At 37.6% G+C, this 19986-nt stretch overlaps 1 protein-coding gene and 1 non-coding gene across 2 annotated transcripts; one reads left to right on the top strand and one right to left on the bottom strand.

The window, feature by feature from the left end:
• The first annotated feature begins 2877 nt into the window (after positions 1–2877).
• TRNAS-GCU lies at positions 2878–2959 on the top strand. Its single transcript has one exon. It is a non-coding gene; the product is annotated as a tRNA-Ser (tRNA).
• An 885-nt stretch (positions 2960–3844) lies between these two features.
• LOC122083431 (RING-box protein 1a-like) lies at positions 3845–10867 on the bottom strand. Its single transcript, XM_042651234.1, has 5 exons — positions 10545–10867; positions 10296–10346; positions 10082–10141; positions 4287–4358; positions 3845–4191 (listed from the first exon to the last, which is right to left on the bottom strand). Exons 1-5 carry the CDS (start codon positions 10678–10680, stop codon positions 4154–4156), a joined length of 357 nt encoding a protein of 118 aa, XP_042507168.1. The 5' UTR covers positions 10681–10867; the 3' UTR covers positions 3845–4153.
• Positions 10868–19986: the final 9119 nt, after the last annotated feature.

The raw sequence follows: 19986 nt of genomic DNA, 5'->3' as shown, positions 1-19986 counted from the left end.
TCCCATAACAACTAACAAAATTATCCTGGATCACTTCCATTATTCCTGCTCTATGTACTCTCTAGACTCTCTATTCTATTTCTTCCACTTATCAATCCATGGAGAGTGGGTCAGGTTCACTTATGAAAATGTATCAAAACTTGTTTGATCCGTGGATTTAGAATCAATTTTTTCTTTCTTCATTTAATAGATTCTAGGTGATTGGGACGTACAAGAATAGATGTACGAGAACATTCTCATACATGAACCTGTTCGTTCATCAATCCATGTATGGGGGCAATTGGACATGGCATGTAATCTCTCTCTCTCTCATGATAATAAAGTTAAAGTATCAAATGGATAATGAAGATGGCGGTGGGGTCTGGGGAAGGGGAAGAAGAGAAAATATGAAGATGGGATTGCAATTTGTCTAGAATTTTGATATCATATGAGGCGATGTAGGGTAAGGGAGGACCCACACGCTTCCAAGAGTGATCGATGAGCCCCACCAAGGAACTTATTTTAATTAATTGGCTTTATATTATTGATTGATTAACATCACGTGGTGGCATCTAATTGATGCAAAAAGAAATATCTGCCTTTCTTTATCTTTGTCGCCCTATCGAATAAACAAAGGAATGGCACTGATGTAATTTAGGTAAAAGCAAAGGGCAAAAAGAGAAGTGGGATAGTAATCGAGGTTGGTCCGACCGTTCATACGGTTGGGTTAAAGTTAGGTTTATTTCTACATCAGCAATAAATTATGTTATTGGTCCGTTGTTGTCTCTTGATTCAGGGACTCAGAAGGAATAAAATTAAAAAGAAAAAGGTACAGATAACAGATTGGAGATTAGACCCACCCACCCACCCTCGACTCCAGCATTATATTGTGGGGTCCGCTTTTCCACATTTCACAACGGTTATATAGTTTCCTCTTTCTTCGCACTTTTTGACCTAAGGTGTGAAAACAACCAATATGAGAGAGAGAGAGATGGGGCCCAGTCTGCCAGATCAATCTGGCCAATGTGTGACTGAATGGAAAGTGAGAAAATCCAAAGCTGCTCCAGAGTGGCAGAGCACATGGACTGACGACGAAGGTGATGATTGAGAAAGGTGTCTCTTTCTCTTCACAACACGCACGCACAGAGTAACCGAAGATGGTGGCGTTAATATTGGAGTCAACAAGCACTCTTAGTGGTTCATTAAAACCCCACAAATCGCACGCTCATTATCTTTTTGTTTGTTTGGGATTTCCAATTATGGGGCTTTGGGCTTTATTGTAAGTGGGAGGCGTTCATGAATTTTTGCCCTTTTTCGCGAGAGTCGTGATGTGAGGGAGAGAGAGATGGGCGATGACCCAATTCGATCCACTAATGACTTATCCAATATTCTGAGCCCGTAAGAACTTTAGAAAGAGAGCAAAAAGCTATCTGTAACAATGAAACTGTTTTCTGGAATCTTGCTTTCATGCCTCTTTCGGTGGTATAATGATACGGACAGATAGAGAGAATAAATTAAGAAAAAGCGAAATTAGAAGTGGAGATAAGGGAGAGAAAACATGGAAATGATCCGTTTTGGGTGATTAAGAGGTAGTTCACCTCTTGGCTTAATTGAGAAAATCATGATTTTTTAAACATAAACATTATTTAAGTCTCTTTGATTATTCAATATTCATCAATTAATATAGGTACAATTATGGCTAATTACACATTTTCCATTACTAATAAAGTGTCCATTTAGCCATGTAGGGAACTTGTTTCATATAAACTTCCAACAATGTAACTAGTTTGTTTAGGCACATATAATATAACCAATCATTTTTTTTTTGACGAAAATTCATTTAGATAAACTATATGAAATACATTAGGTTTGGATAAGAGGTACCTAAAACCAAAGAATAGAATATGACCATGCTGTTGTACATGCCATAGATAGGGTTTTCTAGGCTAAAGGATGGGTAAAACTAATAACATCCACACAGAAAAGGCTACAGACATAACCAACAGGGCAAAAAGATGCAAAACAAACATCTTTGAGAGTAAGAAAAACAAGAAGGGGGAAGTACAGGCAAAAAATATAACCATTCAATAATGTACGAAAACAATTGAAGGGCCTAAGTGAACTTCTCTCCTAAATAATTGAAAGAAAAAAAAGGGGAGGGGGGGGGGGGGGGGGGAAGGGGGTTGGCTTGAGAAGCAAGGGGACAATATTTTATTGGAAAAACATTTTAGCAATCTCAAATTACATGAAAGGATAATCTAAAAAATTATGAGTATTGGATGTTTAGGTGATGATGTGGATTTTCAACTGTTAATTTTTGGAATGTGATTCAATGTATCTTCCCATATATAGACAAAACCTCGGCTGTTTGTTTGTGCATCCTACTGTAATCCCTTGGTATATCATATTTTTTCTATTCCTTATTTTGCCATGTTGAGACGTTGGGAGTTAAGAGTTATAGTCAGGTCTTTAATGCCTTCTTATACTTGAAGAACTATCTTGTCAATCAATATCTTGAGGTTTTGAGTTAGACACTCCAATAAAGGGTGTCAAAATGTGCAATGAACTAGTGAAATTGAACCAATCCAACTTGAACCATCCCAAATCAAAGCTAAAAACCCAGCCATACCAAAACTTTCACCCAAGATCTTCTGCAGCCCAACCATATGAACAACCCATAGTGTTTATAATACCGGAGTAGAACGTATGTGAGAGAACTCTCTCACTTTTCATGGTGACATATAGAAGCACCCTAAAATAAACAGGGGAAAGGTTGATGATTACCCAGACCCAACTAGTTTACAGGAACATTAGTTATTTCTTAGAAGCAAAGCCTTAGAAATTTTAGAACTCGCTATAGGTGATGAATAATAACTAGATAACACTAACACCATAAGAGTCGCTTTGGCCGAGTGGTTAAGGCGTGTGCCTGCTAAGTACATGGGGTTTCCCCGCGAGAGTTCGAATCTCTCAGGCGACGTATACAATTTTTCCCCTCAATTTTGAACTTTCTGCATTGCCGGCTTGCCGCATTCTCTACCAAATGCATTTTATTTTTGTTGTTTCTTCTTTTCATGTTGCAGCATTAGTTTAGAAATTTCACCGAATATATCACATGCAAACCAAAGCCCAAACTAGCTTTCCCAATCACTTGTCCTTGCCCAATCATACCAATTCCAAAACACACATAGTAAACAATCCTAAACACTCAACAATGACTATTACTAGATAGCCTTGTGGAGCTGGCACGGGAGGAGGTTGTGGGATCGAACCTTGTCGTACGCATTGTGTGAATGTATATGTGTGTTTTCTTATTTATTCTGTATCCACCTTTGGATTGCCCAGATAATTAGGGTTGGGGATTTTGTGGATTTGACGTACGATCACAGGTTCGATTTCCCATCTATGCATCGAGGATTAGTCAAGGTGCAAAAGAAAAAAAACACTCAACAATGAATCCAAACTACTACACGAACAGCTTCCCCATAACCCGAGATTGATAAGAGTTATCATCATTGCTATGATCACGCTAGATCATTTTCTAACAGAACCCACACTATGTTTATGTATTTCTGCACCATGGTGCATAAGATTAAAGGTGTTTCCAAGTCAAATGGTATTAAAGACTCGAATAGTCCTGTAAGAGCATGTGTAACCAAGAGAATCAGAACGAGGCAGTTGCAATGAAACCTAAAAGCTGCTATGTTAGGCCCTTTGCCGAGAGGGGAGACGAAGGTTGGCTACTGCTTGACTAGCACAGTCAATATGCTTACTACTGTATGCTCACCAGTATGCCAACTTTTTAATTTTTATGATTGGTGTCCAGTGAATTCAGAATTCAACGAAGACAAATTTAAGAAGCTACTTGCAGCCTAACCTGATGAATCCAATTTAAAAACCTTTGAAAATGTACATGGTGCATATCCAGCCAAACCCATTCTGAAACGTGGGTTAGGTTCAGAATTTAGAGAACATCAAGATGGAGACTACTAGGAAAGAAAAGCACATCAATAATCCAGGTTATCCTACTTCAAGCACCCGTTTTGCTTCATAGCATTCTTGGGTTTACAATAATCACAGAAAAGGGGACAGATATTTGTAGAGCGGAGCTATCTGCTTCAAGCAACAAAATCAGCCGCAATAGATTATTAGTCCCATAGCACCATTTCCAACTCTAGTGGCCATACTTTTGGAACTCCCACTCGCTGTTATCTGCACATGTAAAACCATATCCAGTGTATAGAATCATTAAAGTGAATCATTGAAATAGGCCATGGACATGGCATAGGGGAAAGACCAACACATACCTAAGGGGCACACTTGCCGGGTCTTGAGCCATCGGCTGATACAGTGGAAGTGAAATGCATGGTTGCACACACCTATGGACATAAGAATGAAGTTTGTTTAATAAGCGGTTACAATAAACAAGGCCAGGTACAAACTACAATATTCAACACCACTCTCCTCTATCCTAAAAATGTTAGAAGAAACTTTCCCAAAATCAAGTACAAGTCGAAGCAAAGACCAAGCCAATCTAAGTTCTTGTATAATTGGAGTTTGGGGACAATAAAGGAAAAGATACAGGACAGATACCAAGTGCAATAAATTATTATTACTCTCCTCCATCTTATGAATTTTTGAAGAAACTCCCCCAAATCAAGACAAAGGCCAAGCCAATATAGTGCAAACAACAGTAGACAAAAGTATAGACTCAGGTAAAGAATATGCTAGCAATCAAACAGCAATAAACGAGTGCAGATCAAGTGGGTTGTGTTTTGGACCCTTTTTCCCCTCGTTTAATTCTCCCTTCAGCTGCTTTATCAACTTCCTGGAGGCAGCAGCTCTTTGTACTTCTATTCTCATCATTATTCATAACAACTTTCATTCTAGGTCTCAATTCCTAACGAGTTTTGTTGAAATAGAAAGTTAGAAACATTGTTTGCTCATGGGGGAAAACCCATTGCTTTAGGTTTGCCCAAAGCTGTCTAATACCATGCTGACAGTCATTGAATGTACTCAATGTATGTTCACTGACCATCTATATACCTTTAGCTGTTTAATAGCGACAAATCAGAGGAAGTAACAGAAGAAAGTTTGGCATTGTATTGGTAGATTTATGAGACTTTGTCACCATTTATCCCTCCTTTTGACATGGCAAGTATATTCAATTAGAATTCATAGTACTAAGATTTCATTACTTGAAATTAAGGTACATGGTTCCTCAAATCCATGGCATGTAATGATTTCTTCCTCTAGGTTGCACTGTGACGAAAATTACCGCATCACTTGCCATTATCTGTATAAATGTGTTCTTCCCCAAGTTGAGAAACACATAATATTTTTCCTACCTTCTCTCAGAAGAAAGGAAAATTTTCTATATTATCGGTGGTGCGAAAGCCGAAAGGTATCACTGCAGCAGAGATCTAAGAGCATCTTAAAATGTTCCTGTCTTCCACTGAAAGTATCAAAAAGTGTTCATACCTCATTACTGTGGATTACTTCTCTGGAAAATGAATCGTCACAAAACTTAAATCAGGTAGCATAGAATTCAGATAAAAATTCTCTTATCGACTACTGCTATTATGATGTGATCAAGTGATAAAGTGTCTAAGGATGCAAAGGAAAAGGCCTAAGAACAGTCTCTAAATCAACCAACTGGTTTAATCTGCTGCTCAGATTCCAATCTAGGATCCTGATGGCCAAATATAAGGTTGGAATTTTGGAAAATTAGTTGTGCAGACCTGCTCTCATGGTATTTTCCTCCACAATTCGTTTTGTTTCTCGATTGATCTTCATTATTTGATATAACAACCTGCCTTTCTGCCTTGGTTCTTCTCTTCAATTATTCGATTAAGAAACAATCTTCAATTCTCCATTCAAATAGTTATTATCTTTAATTTACCATCACAATTCTCTGATCCAAATACAGATGCATCTCAGGCCTCCTAAACAACAGCCCCATAAACCTATCTTGCCTATTATTTTGCAACCTTATACTATTCATGCTAAGATGATTCAATTTCTAAATAATCCCCACTTATTTGGATCAGTAGAGAAAAGCAACAGATAGCATACATTTTACTTATATCTCAAGTCCCCATAATCTCTTCATACTAATCCTAAACCCTAAATCCTAAACAATAAAAATATTTAATTCAATAAAATATTAACCCTATTGCCGAAGCTTACATTAATCTATAAGTCTAATCTATGAGATGAAAACCAAAAATCCAAAGCCACAATGCTAAATTTCAACTAAACTATGCCAACCCTTAGTGCCAGTCTAGGAATATCTCATCCATACCATCCCAGACCACTGCCCACTACAGCCTAGACATTTTAATGGCACTGACACCCATGCCATATGCATAACCTTGGCCATGAATGCTTCCAGAAATACAGCCATGCTCAACAAGGTGAAACAGTGTCTCGTAGCAAAACAATTGTCACATCTCAATCATAGGTAGGTTGTCTCCAACAACAAAATTTTAACTGGAAATAAAAAAAAAGCTAACTGCAATAGTGACGTAGATGCACACCCATGGACCGATCCAAACCCATCTGGGTATCCAGACGGAGATTAGGCCAATCCATATTTGGTTACTTGGTCTAGTAGGATTTTAGTAAATCTTATTTATTTGGGAATATTATGTAATCTTTTATTTTAAGTAGGATACATAGGGAGATATTAGTTTCTTAATTTATTTCAGTTTCTTAGATTGAGTTAGTTTCCTATTCAGAGTAGGTTTCCTAGTTTCGTTTTGAACTAGTTTCCTTTTAGGATTTGTTTCCATGTTTGAGTCATTTATTTGCCTCTTTAATATGCTTGTAACCGATGGAGTAATTAGAGAATAGAATGATGAATTGAGTTTTGAATGTTGAGAGCCTGAGAGCTTTGTGTGTGATCCTTCTTCCCCCCTTTCCTTAGTGCGATTTCTCCCTCTCTCCCTCTCTCCCTCTCTCCCTCTCTCCCGCAACTTCTGAGACCCCTCTAAGGGATTTCTTCCCTACCCCTACCGGCCCTCCATCAAATAGCACAGTACCATCACATTATTTTTGAGAATAATGTGTCACAAAATGCAAATGTTAGAAAGCTCAAAGAATAACTATGGCTGAGTTCCATATCCTTCATTTGTTCCTTGATGGAGAAAAATCTCCCCACCAAGAGGTCACCTCAAACTCCATCAATAAAATCCTAACACCGGCACTAGAGGCAACTTATTCTCAAAATTTTATAACTTTTACCTTTTTTCCTAGGACCATTCATCAGAAAAGCTTGAAAACAGTATCCTTCTTCACATTGATTTTGCCAGAAAACGTCATGAAACATAAACCTCGAATACAATGAAAGATTGAACCACTAAGAACATGATGGAGAGAGTTCACTGGAGCAAAAAGAGAGAGAGAGATCAGCAGAGACAGAGTCGCAAGACTGCCAATTTGGAGAGGTATAGATAGCTTCAAAGCAGTAAGGAAGGAAACATGACCAAAGATGGAGTTGCACTCATTCCCCAAACGGAGTTGTAAAGATCACCAAAAGAAGAGGATGAGAGATTAAATTAAACAGAGGCAGAGAGGGGGAGATCACCAGAGTTTCTAAGGGGACAAATCAAAAGAAAGGAATACAATTACAATCTTGTCCTATCTTCAGAACAAAATAAGCTGATTTCATGACAGTAATCCCATGCTTTGATGTTTGTGCTCACGTCACATGTGACTGAACAATTGTTCCTATTTGGAAATTGCATGGTCATCCCGAGCAACCATCAAACTGCTCCATGGCTTGATCCACGTATTTGGACAATTGTAACAACAGCCACTGGATCCAACAAAAATAGTCTAGGAAATATTGATTTGACACACACAACCCCACCCCCGGAAAAGTGTGTATATATATATAGGGGAATTACACATGGAAAAGTATTATACATGGGAAAATTGCATGGTTGCAGCAATTTGAGCAACCTCTAAACTTCTCCACAGCTTAATCCACGTGTTTGGACAATTGTAACAACCAAGGGATCCAACAAAAATGGTCCAAGACACTATTGACTGACACACACACACACACACACACACACCATGTCCCCCCCCCCCCCAAAAAAAAAAATACTTGGGATAAATAAATATTGAAAAGGATTAAACCAGAGAAATTTTACCAAATCTGGGCTCACCAGATCAAGTAAATGCTGAAAAAAACATTCAGGAGACCTACAACAGACTGATGGAGATAATTAATCTTTGAAGGAGTGACTATCCAAGCTCCAGAACACGTAAAAATATAATGCCCCCAGAAGCATGTCGCATTGGGAACAAAAACATTCAAGGAAAATCCAGATATATGCCTAAGGGAAGATGAGCACACATGCTTGTAGAAAACAATGTCCCAAAATATAGCAATTACAAGCACATGATAGTTGTCAAAACTAAAATCAGCTATTGGGGACGAATTCACAACCATGAGGAAGAATCCAAGCCAACAATCACACACAACACGAGAAATTTAATGTGGTTCGGCACAAATGCCTACATCCATCTGAGAGGACTAGAGATCTTTGACCATTCCAAAGAAAAAAAAAAACTCTTTACACCACTCTCCACCTCACAATGTGATCTCCCCTTGCTTTTATCTGGGTTTTTTCCACAAAGACAATATATATGGAACCCAAAACCCTAGTCCCCACAAAAATTACAATTTTATCTTGTACATGTAATGGACCCAAAACCCTCCCAATTACAAATACAAGCCTAACAATAATTATGTAGACCATTACAGAACACAAGACATAAGAACCGACAGTCTCCACCTTGGCTTGGATCTACAAGCCACACTAAAGAAGACCGATGTTGATGTCAACCTTGCAAACTCTGCCATTGTTTCTACCTATCTGCCATACCCAACCGACATGGCCCACACCACCACCTGGGGTTGTCCTTACCTATATGCCATTACCCATATCAAAATGGCCCAAACCCCCACCCAGGTTGTCCCGTACAATTCACTGCTACCGCACGATGTATCATGACTCCACAAATCCTACTATTACAACCTACTCTGAGAGATCACTAACACTCACCCTATCCGAAGTAAAACACACCCATTTCTTTCCAGACTTCCACTTATTCATCATACGAATCATCTGCAATCACTATTGTCCACCTATACCTCTTGTTTGAGTTCCAATAGTAGCTCCACCTATTTCAACACTCTCTACAAGTCTATACAAATTCCCAACAATTCATCTCTGCATCACAATCATGGCCCCTTTTGAAACCCTACTCCATCTTCATATGAGTATCTAAAGCTTTTCAAATCCAATGTTCTTAGTGAAATCAGATTCTTCTTTAGATGTGGCACATGCCTCAACCTTTTGTTCTCTAGTCCCTTCCTCCCGAATCGGATTGGATTTTGAAATTTCTTCCCTCCTCTCCTTCCTCCCTCAAGAAAGAAATCGGATTTAATTTCGGAATCGTACAATGTTTCTCCCTAAGCACCTCTTTCCTCCAACAACCTTGTGGATGTAGAGAGAAAAACAGATCTGTGCTCTATAATGAAAAAAAAATCTATTACAGTACCTTCTTCGCTTTCCTTGTGCACCACCCTCGCCTAAGATTTTCATGCAAACCCTACAACAAATTGCTGAACCTTGCTTTGATACCATCTGTTAAGGACAAATGTAAGAAGGAAAAAACAAAACAAACAATCACACACAACACAAGGAGTTGGTTCGGCACAGATGCCTACATCCACCTGAGAGAACTGATTTTTCACTATTCCAACAAAAAAAAAAAAACTCTTTATACCACTCTCTATCTCACAATTTAATCTCCCTTTGCTTGCATCTAGATTTTCCCTAGAAAGGACATATAAGGAACCAAAAACCCTAGTCCCCACACAATAACAATTCTATCATGTACATGTAATGGACACAAAACTTGACTCATTTACAAGTACAAGCCCAATAATAAGTATGTAGACCATTACAAAATACAACGCATAAGACCAAACATTAACAAGTAGACAATACTTCCACCAACGCTTAGAAAGGTGTGGATAAAAGAATGAAGGGAAGGCACTTGTGGGGTTTTAAAAGATGCATACCCCAAGCTACCGTGCACTCCTCACTTGTTGCGCTAGCTTGATTAGCTTGACACTCTATACCTGATCAAACCAAGAAAGAAAACGAAATTAAAATCATACAACGTGCAAATTATTACTTAAAAAGAAAAAGAACCCAAACAAGAACGCACATGAATAACTAAAGACAAAGTATCAATAAGAAAAGATGAAGAACAAATAAAAACGAAATACTCACAAAGATCCATGATATGATTCCTGCAAATTGCACAATTATCCACAACAATATCTGCAACCACACATAAACATAATAAGATCAGATTCAGAGCAAAGCAATCCGAAACCCTAATTCCCCAGGAGAAGAAGCATAAAATAGAAAAACAAAATAAGAAAAGGGGACAAAAAAGTAAGGGTTAAAGCGCATATGATGATGTCCATAACAACTGAGAAACTAGGGTTAGGGTGAGATTCAGCTATAACTTCGTACCCCAAGCCCAAAGGGCGACGGCATTCCACTTCTTAATCTCGAACCGTTTGGGTTTCTTGCTTGAAGATGAAGGACCCGGACCGCTTGAACCCTCGCCGACGGGAACCATGTTAATATCGGTGTCCAGAGTCGCCATGTTCGCAGCACAGTACAGAGAGACTCTGGGAGAGATGGAAAGTGAGAAATTTCTTTTCCAGTCTCACGACTCTGGGTCCGGTTCTTCTCTCACGCAGAGCGAAAAAAGTTCTTTCTGCCTACACACAATACGCAGCCGGTATATATGTGTCCTCTCAGACTTTCTCTCCTACCCTAACAGTGAGTCCGGAACTCCCGGATCAGTTATTTGTACGGTGTTTGATCCACACTTAGACTCTATTTAAGCTCTCTCCGTTTTTTGATTGATTTTTATTTTCAGTCGACTTCAAATGTAGATCAAACCCAGTAAGAGAACACGTGGACTTAATCCACTCTCCCTAACACTGACCTCAAGCCTAATCCCTGATCGGGCCCAAACATCAGCTTTAATACCGAGAGTCAGATTCAGGCCCAACAAAAAGTATGGGCCGGGCCACAATCACAATTAACTATCGCATCAAGCATCGTTTTCTTGCAGGCCTTCATCATGGGAGTAGACTTATAGGGATTAAGGTCCATAACCAAGGCCGGCCCAGGCCACGGATTGAGCATGAAAGTAGGGAGTTGCAAATTTTGGTCATAGGCCACTGTAACCTAACATTTTTCTTCTTTTTACTTTTGAAGATTCCATGATTAAGGCCTAAAACGAACTTGAACTTGTTAAGGTAACTTGATCTCCATTTCCTGTCATGAGAGGTGGATTCGAAAACCCTATGAAGTTTATGGGTAAGAGAATATTACCAAATATTGCATGTGGACACCATAGTTTTTAAGGCGGTAAGGCGACGAAGGCGTTTGAGGGTCTTTCGGAGCGCCTTAGCGATAAGGCTGGCATAAAGCATCGCCTTATTGACTAAAACGTTCATGTGTAATTTTTTTATAAAACCAATCCATTTGGCTCAAATCCTAGTTGAATCCTATTACTCATATGTTAAATAAATATTAAAGGTTCATATTCATACCAATGTAAGATATTCATCAAGAAAAAAAATCAATAAAGTGAATAAACTAAGTTCATCTTCATCAATCATCAATCATCATAACATATTAACATATAATATAAATACATAATTATAAAGCAAAATTATAAAAATAAAGAAAATAAGACATAAAAAATACAAGTATTTATTATATTTACCTCTATGATGCCAAAATGAGTGCCTAAGCCCTAAGATCATCCACTATATTTCTACTCCTGTCAATGAAGAATGAAGCTCACCGTTGCTGGAGCAAAATGGTCACCTAGATAATTGGTTCTTCATTGTTCCTTGATTCCTTCTCAAAGCCTTTTCTTAAAACCCTTGACAAAATCTAAACCCTGTTTGTGAATAGTATTTTTGTTTTGTTTATTTTGGTTATTTTTGGTGGAGTAAAGTTGATCCCATACATCTCAAAGTGTTAATAAAATCATACACCTACCAATAAAAAATCTATATTTGAAATCTTCATCAAGTAATTTTAAAATGTGTTTAAAAAAAAAAACCCATAAGGCACCACTTCACGTAAGGCGGAGCATTGTCTTACCATCTCTAGACCGCATCAGCGCCAAGGCGCTAGTAAGACGTTGCCTAAGCAGCACCTTAAAAACTATGGTGGACACTAGTGTCAATGGCCAATAGGAGGGTGTGTGCAAACATCTTCAACATAAGGCAGTGTTGTCTTTCTGGACTCGTTGCGTCTTGACGCAGGTATACACTATTGAGTACCGTTCTTTCTTCTCAAGTTTATATTGGAAATAGTTGTTATTGTCTCTTTCTCTTATTATTCTTGTATTTTTTCATAAACTAATCTTTCTTCCTTGTAAAAAAGGTTTTGTCACATAGTTATTTAGCATGTGACATTTTTAAGTTTCTCAATTCTTTTAAGAGTTTGTCCTACTCTTGCGTTTAGTTTTCTAGTCCATTCAATTGTACATTTTTATATGGGAATAAGTTTATCACACAGCCGATGTACCATATGCTTTCTCACCTACTCACTCTCTCCACCCCCCCCCCCCCCCCCCCCCTCCCCCAATCCCACAAATGGTGTCAGCGTAAGAAACCTTCTCATATTTTCATATATTATCATAGGTTCAAAATGATCACTATTAAAAAATTTTGAAGAAAGAAAATTATATAAACCATCCCAAATTCATGACTATAAAATGGATTGAATGCAAATAGAACCTCACCCATCTATTTAGCAGTGCGATTATACTTGGCCTTATGAATCATTGCATCCTTAATTCCTTTTTTTCCCCTTTCTCTTCCTATTGAAATTACACACCTCCATGACCATTGATAACAACTATTTGAGTTTTTTTTTTTTTTTTTTTTTTTTTTTTTTTTTTTTGTTTGTAATAATTGGATTTTATAAGATTACATTAGTGGGGTAACAACAAGGTTTAGAAAATCGGATATAAACCTATGAATTAAAATCAGAATCCACCAACCTTGATTCTGATTATATCTTGTAGCTGCTAGATTTGCAAGATTTTCAAATAAAAAAAAACTCTATAAAATCATTATTTTGTGTAGATATGGAGAAAATAAACTCTGAGAAGTTAAAAATACATCCCTATTTATAACACCCATCATTTGTGAAAAAAATTACTAAAAAAACAAAAAATTCGTCAAGGAATATTTATTTCTTCCTTATTTCATTTTCTATGGTTTAGGCTGATTATTGATTTCAACCAATTTCAATTAGATCCTAATCTTTTTTTTTTTTTCACAGAGATGGAAAAGAATAATTTCCCTCAAGAAACTTTCTTTGATAAAAGAAAATTTGCTCAAGAAACTCTAGCATGTTCCATGCTTTAAATGTTATGTGGCAAAAAAAAAATAAAAAAAATATAAAAAATGTCTAATACTTTATACGTTTCTACACACACAAAAATACTTCATATGTGAGATGTCTTTTTTTTTTTTCAATTCTTGGAGAATCTCTACTGTTGGTCACTAAAGGTACAAAAAGCATCTTAAGATTCTACCGAAGGGTTTGTTTTATACTACCAAAAAAAAAAAAGGTTCTGTTTTAGATAATTTCTATTTGAAACAGATAGAGAGATATAAAATGATGTCATCTATTACGAACGTATGACACCTTCTACTTTACCTGTAAGTAAATAAATAAATAAGGTGGAGCCGGATCGTGATCTTTCTTGGCTGTACGAAAAAAATACTTTGCCGCGGGTGCGGTGGTGCGGTGAGGATCCGATGGCCAGCATGACATCGGAGTTTGTGCCGATGTCATCTCGGCCGTCGGATCCTTGCCGCACCACTGCCCCCTCGACAGAGGATTTTTTTTGTTTAGGGGGGATGAAAATAATGATTGTCAGACCCAAATTTACTGAGATGTGAGGATTAATCCTTGCTCATGTGACAAATTAGGGTCAAGGGATTTTTTTTTTTTTATAAGAGGCCGAGGGAAATTTTTGATTTGTGTAAAAATTCATATTCGACTTAGGGTTAATGGCAAAAAACCATTCAATGTTGGAATGAGCTTTCTAGTTCAGTAACAGGTTGTTAGGCAATAGGGCTCTAGAGTAAGTTCAGCAGCGAAGATTATTAGTTACAATTTTTTAGGCGAAGGTCTCTTGCCAACTCGACTACCCCTTTGGGGTTTAAAGATTATCAGTTCAACTCCCTTTTCTTTTTGAAAAAAATAGTTGTAGTAGTGGTGCCCCTCATGGGTCTCGTCTGACCCCTTTGTGGGTTTGTATGTGGTCCCTTGGTGGGTCTAGTGATCCCAGTCGGGTGCCCATTGAGCTGCAACCAAGAACCGTAAATACTTCAATAATAATCTATTTAGGCCTGGCAATAGATTGTTTACTAACCAATCAGTTTGAGTTCAGGCTTTAACAGTCGGTTCCAATAGGTCCTACCGTGCATGCCAACTTTCGACATCAATAGGTTAAGGTTTAAAAAATCAGATCACAAATGATGAATTCGAAATTGATGGAGGCTGATTTTGATTTTTGCAAAATTTGTTCAAAAAATGTATACCAGCCAAAGAAATAAGAAAATCCCATATGAGATCGCCAAAAACATAGAAAAGTGAAGAAACTCATCAATTTACTCAAATATATAAATCTTTTGTGCAAAAACTTCAAACATTGAAGATCTACAATTTCAATCTTCTTATAGTGTGGTTCATTTTGATCAATTCTGACCAATCCTATGCTCGATTTCAAGTTTTAATAACTTTAATAAGGCCTAGTGATCGAGAGCGGGGAATCTTCATGTAAGTGAATGTACGTGAACATCCCTGATCGGTTGCTATGGCATATATTAAATGAGGAGAGAGAAAATAAATGTCATATCCACAGATCAAAGATGTTCACATATATTCACGTACACGAAGATTCACAGTGATCAATGAAGGGTGTTAGATGTGAGGTGAGGTTGCAAAAGTTAAGTGCCCATTGAGGATGGATCTTTCACACGTAATTTTACTTGCATGCATGCATGTGCCACTCACTCTCATCTATAAATTGAAGTGGGGTATATACATAAGTAAAAGTTTGGTCTCCTAAAGAGGTATTGAATTGAGAACGAAATTTAGCTGCTATCAAAGTTAAAGTCATGTAACTTACATAAGCAAGCCCCCTCATCCCCCTTCTACCTCTAAAGAATTTTTTCCCCCTTTTTTAGATGTTAGGATCCAAAGCATTGAAGATTACACCCAAGTTCCCATCTAGCTCTCCTTTTTATGTGGTCAACCTTAAAGTCTGAAATCCATATAATTCACTGACTAGCTACCTCTCTTTCTTAATTATTCATTCATGGATTACCAGGAGGAGGAAAGCATCAGCAACCATGGGAATCGAGCTCCGGCCGCCCGCTGGAGTACCAAGTTCCGGTGGGTCACACAGAGGTCGAAGATCCTGAGAAGGAGACGGAAGCTACCGACGGTGAGATTGGGAGGGAATAAGCGCCACCACAACCGAAGGATGTTCATCGTGAGACTCGTGAAGCGGATGCGGCTACGATGGCTGAAGCTTAAGTACTCGCTTTTGTTGAAGAAGCTCAAACACTTTTATCAAACTTTGGTTAAGGAACTTCTCGAAGGAGGTGCCACCCTTGAAGCCGCTCAGCAACGGATCCTCATGGAATCTTATTTAACAGTTCCTGTCCTCGGCCTTGCCCTCTCCATCTGATCTCTCTCTCTCTCTCTCTCTCTCTCTCTAGATTATCTTATTCCTTTTCAGTTTCTGTTTGATGTTGTTGTTTCTTCTCTGTTTATTAGTATAACTCCACTGCAAGTTTCTTCTCTTTTTAGCTCATTTTAATTACAAATCTTTCAAAAAACTACATGGGATTTCAAGTAATGATCAGGTAGTTACAGTCGAGGATCTGTTCTGATACCATTGATACGAATTTATAAAATCTCAATCTTATAAACTGACTTACAAGTTAAGAAAACCAAAACCATATCAATTCGCATTAAATCTCTTTCAAAATTGATGCGAGATATGACTGATATCTGATCGTAACAGCTTCTTTATAAAATTGAGAGTTGATAAGTAATATTTTTTGCCGGCTCCGGTGGGTGCATTGACCCGGAGGAGAGTTTTGAGGTTTACGTTAGCACGTATTTGGCTTTGCCTGAAATAGTAGTGGCTTCTCCGACGACGTCGTGCTTCGAATCTTGACGTATCTTTGACATCATAACCTGTCTGTCCTCTCTTCTTCCACTTGCAGAGTTCATCGATCGCTCCCAAAATATATTATCCATCAATATTAAGAAAATGAATGGGCCCCACAGGCCCATACTTATAAAAGGTTTTGCACCCATGTTACGTAGTTGTCAAGTCCCAAGATCACGACCCATTAGACACCAGATGGCATTTTATAGAATAAATATATGGGAAGTGATGTCTACAGAACTCCTTTTTTACTCGTTTTTGGTAAGAAATTTACACGACAATCAAGTTTTAGGTATCGGTATTGGTATTCAGATATAGTGATGGTATAGGGTTGTATCATGTATTGATATTGTAGTTTTACCCTTCAAGTTATTGATACTAGGGTGTCAATTTTGAGTCCGCATCGGTAGGCCCGACTGAGCCTGACATGTTTATGGTTCAATTTGGACCGGCAGTGCAAGTAGTTAGCTCGTTGGGTACCTGATCGAACTGACATGTTTATATACTTAGCTTGAATCGACTCGTTGTAACCCGACCTAGCCCGATCTAATTTAATACTACATAAAATTCCTATTTTGCCACTACTAGTAAGAAACAAATTAAGTTTTCTTAAATTTTGCTTTGTAATATGATTTGATTTAATTAAGCTTTATTTTGTAAGTTGTAAATATCATAATCTTTTCTTTTTCTTTGTAAGAACAATCATAATCTCATATAATTTCTCTTTTTTATTAAAGATTTGTTTCATATATTTTTAGGTATTCAACCAACTTAAGAAAAGAATTTTAGGGTAAGCACGTTTAGAGCCTGTTTAGACTTAAATAGGTCTGTAGTCCAGTTAAGACCCATTTAAGGAAGCCCGATTAAAGCCCGACACCGATCAGACCGATTATAAATCGTACCATGCCCCCCAAAACTAGGCCCGATTACTTAAACGGGCATTCACGGTACAAGACTTCTAAGTGGTCAAGCCCGATTACGCTTGACCTAGACCGACCCGGCCTAGCCTATTGACACTCCTAATTGATACCATAGGACGTTTTGACAATTATACCCCATGTTTGTGCCGTGCACCAATTGGGTATATCCGGTAAGTATTCGTCTTGGTGTTGGTCGATACACATATGGATTAATATTAAAACCATGATTTACAATGGCTTATGTATACGTCCTCTCACACATTCTCTCCTCTCTTATTGTTAATATGTGGACCCCTTTATTGTACAGTCTTACACTCATCGAAAGTGACATATACCTTAATGCATGTATGATTCTATTACATGTGGGTCGCATGCCCATTCACGGTTATAAAATTCCTCTAGAGGGACTGATTCACACTTCATTTTCTAAGATTCCAGTCTCAAATTTTTTAAACTTAGAATTGGGGGGTCGAATCGGTCCCTAGCGATTCTAAATCTGTTCTAAAAATCCTAGAATTGACATCTCAGATCTGAAACATAGCGATTTCAATTGCAAAAATCCTAGAATCGACTGCTTCAGAATGTTCAAAAGCAAGAACGATTACAGCAAATTCTGATTTTGAAACAGTGATTCTTGTTTACTAGCCTTGGTGTGGTTACCAATTCTTGTATATTAAAAAAAAAAAAGAAAGTAATATGATTACCAATATTATAAAACCGTAGCTTCACAAATTAGCTACAGCTTCATTCAAAATTGATGAGAGTTCAGAGTTGTGGCCCGTGTGACTTAAAGAAATGAATTCACGGTGACACACACAACCTGGACCAAAAGTCACCAAACCCTCTTGGGCCTTATCTGTTTAGAATATTAATTACATAAGATTACGATCCATCGCTTCATTTTATCTGTTAATTAAGCAAACATTAACGTTTGTTTTAGGTCGCACGTGTATTGTTAGATAGCAACTGATAGCAAACTTTGGGCATTTTTAATTGTGCGAGTATGACTAGGGTTTTTTTTTTTTTGGGTGGGTTGACGGTGAGTCGTGAGTATGACTAAACTAACAATGATTACTCGACATAGCCCCTAGTTTCAGATGGGAGGTTGTGAAAAACCACTCATGTATACCTAAAACTAAGGATTGTGTTTGGTTGTGAGAATGCATGCATAGCATTTTTCTTGAATTCTCTATCTAAGAAAGTTACGCGTGCTTTGATTCTCTCTCTCCACAGCGGAGAAGTAAATATATTATTTTATAGGGGAGAGGAGAGTCAAATCTTCACCCATTTTTGACCTAGATCGAAGAGGTTGGCCAACCTCCTCTCTCCCACTATAGTGTTTCCCCTTTCCCCTACTGATAGTGTGTACTCCCTTTATAGGGAAGGAAACATAGGGTTGAGAGATTGAATCCAATAATATATGGATGGTTTGGCTCATCACATGTGTGCGGGCGTATGGCTATCTAACCTAGCCCATATGAGCTAGTTTCAGTACACTCTCGGCCCGAGGAATTGAATTTTTTAAACAATCAGGCCGGGCTAGATGATGCTAAGTCTGAATTTAATAACTTGATACAAAATTATATGTTTTTTTAATTAAGCGTACCCTTCTATTTGATAAACTGAATGAATGGTACAAAGTTTACCGACATCATTGATTGGTACTAAACAGTTTGGATTTGGTTTTGGGACTTGGTAAATGAAGAAAGAGATTTTCATGTGTTGATTGATGATCAATTCCAATTAAGTCCAGTTTAGCTCCCCATTTGAGGAGAAAAACTTATCCACCTTACATGGGATCTTGAGAATGGATCAAGTCCTCGTTCAAAGATAGAATCCATCCAATAATCAATTCTGTGGTGGATTTTATTTGTGTGGATCAGTCAGTACAATAACAGTTCGAACTTGATCCACATTCTGGAGTCTTGTGGTCCAAAGGGTATTTAAACCACAAATCAGAGCATTTAATGCACCATTAACTTGTGATATGGTACCCATGAACATAGAATCCCCTGTGAGAACAAACTACAACGATCTCTCTCTCCAGCAATAAATGTTGCCCCTTGAGCTTTAATGGCTAGCGTTGTAATTGTAATTGCTCACTAGTGTCTATTTTGTGTATGATTCCAATGAAACTGCATTGAAGAAGTAGTTGCAGGGGTCGGGGAGAGGCTATAAGTACTCCAAAATCTAAATGTAGTCAATATAGTTGTTCAAGATCCAAGTGTGTCTGTGACCATGAGAGACAAAAACTCCCTTCACCTTGGAAACCCATGGTGAGACATTTGAGTCACTTGTGAGAGTGATAATTACCTCATTTTGGGACTTAAGAATCATCACACGCCAATGCCATTTCTTTGATAATTTTGTGATTATTCTCCACTAATTAATATATCATACTATTATATAAAAGTATGTATTCATGTTTCGTGGCTAATCTTTTCTTTGACTTTTTTACCCCTCTTACTTATTTAAATACATCATCTTTTTCATTATCTTTTTAGTCAATTCTTTTTATTTTTTCGATATTGTTGGTACCCTTTATATATATTTTTAATATTTATATATTTTCTAAATTTTAGTTTCTTTATTCCTATTACATCCCTTTCCTTATCTCTCCCTCCTTTTTTCCCACTTTCCTTTTCTTCCTCCCCTCTCACACGTTCTCTTAAGTTGGTCTCTTTTTTTCTTAAAATCTATATCTTTTTTAAGAGAAAAGAAAAAAATCTATATTTTGAAGAGTTTTCATAATACAAAA

This window comes from Macadamia integrifolia, chromosome 7 (assembly GCF_013358625.1).
Source record: "Macadamia integrifolia cultivar HAES 741 chromosome 7, SCU_Mint_v3, whole genome shotgun sequence".
NCBI classification, from domain to species: domain Eukaryota; kingdom Viridiplantae; phylum Streptophyta; class Magnoliopsida; order Proteales; family Proteaceae; genus Macadamia; species Macadamia integrifolia.
Note: the sequence above shows the minus strand (reverse complement) of the source record. Positions and strands in the feature narration are given on the sequence as shown.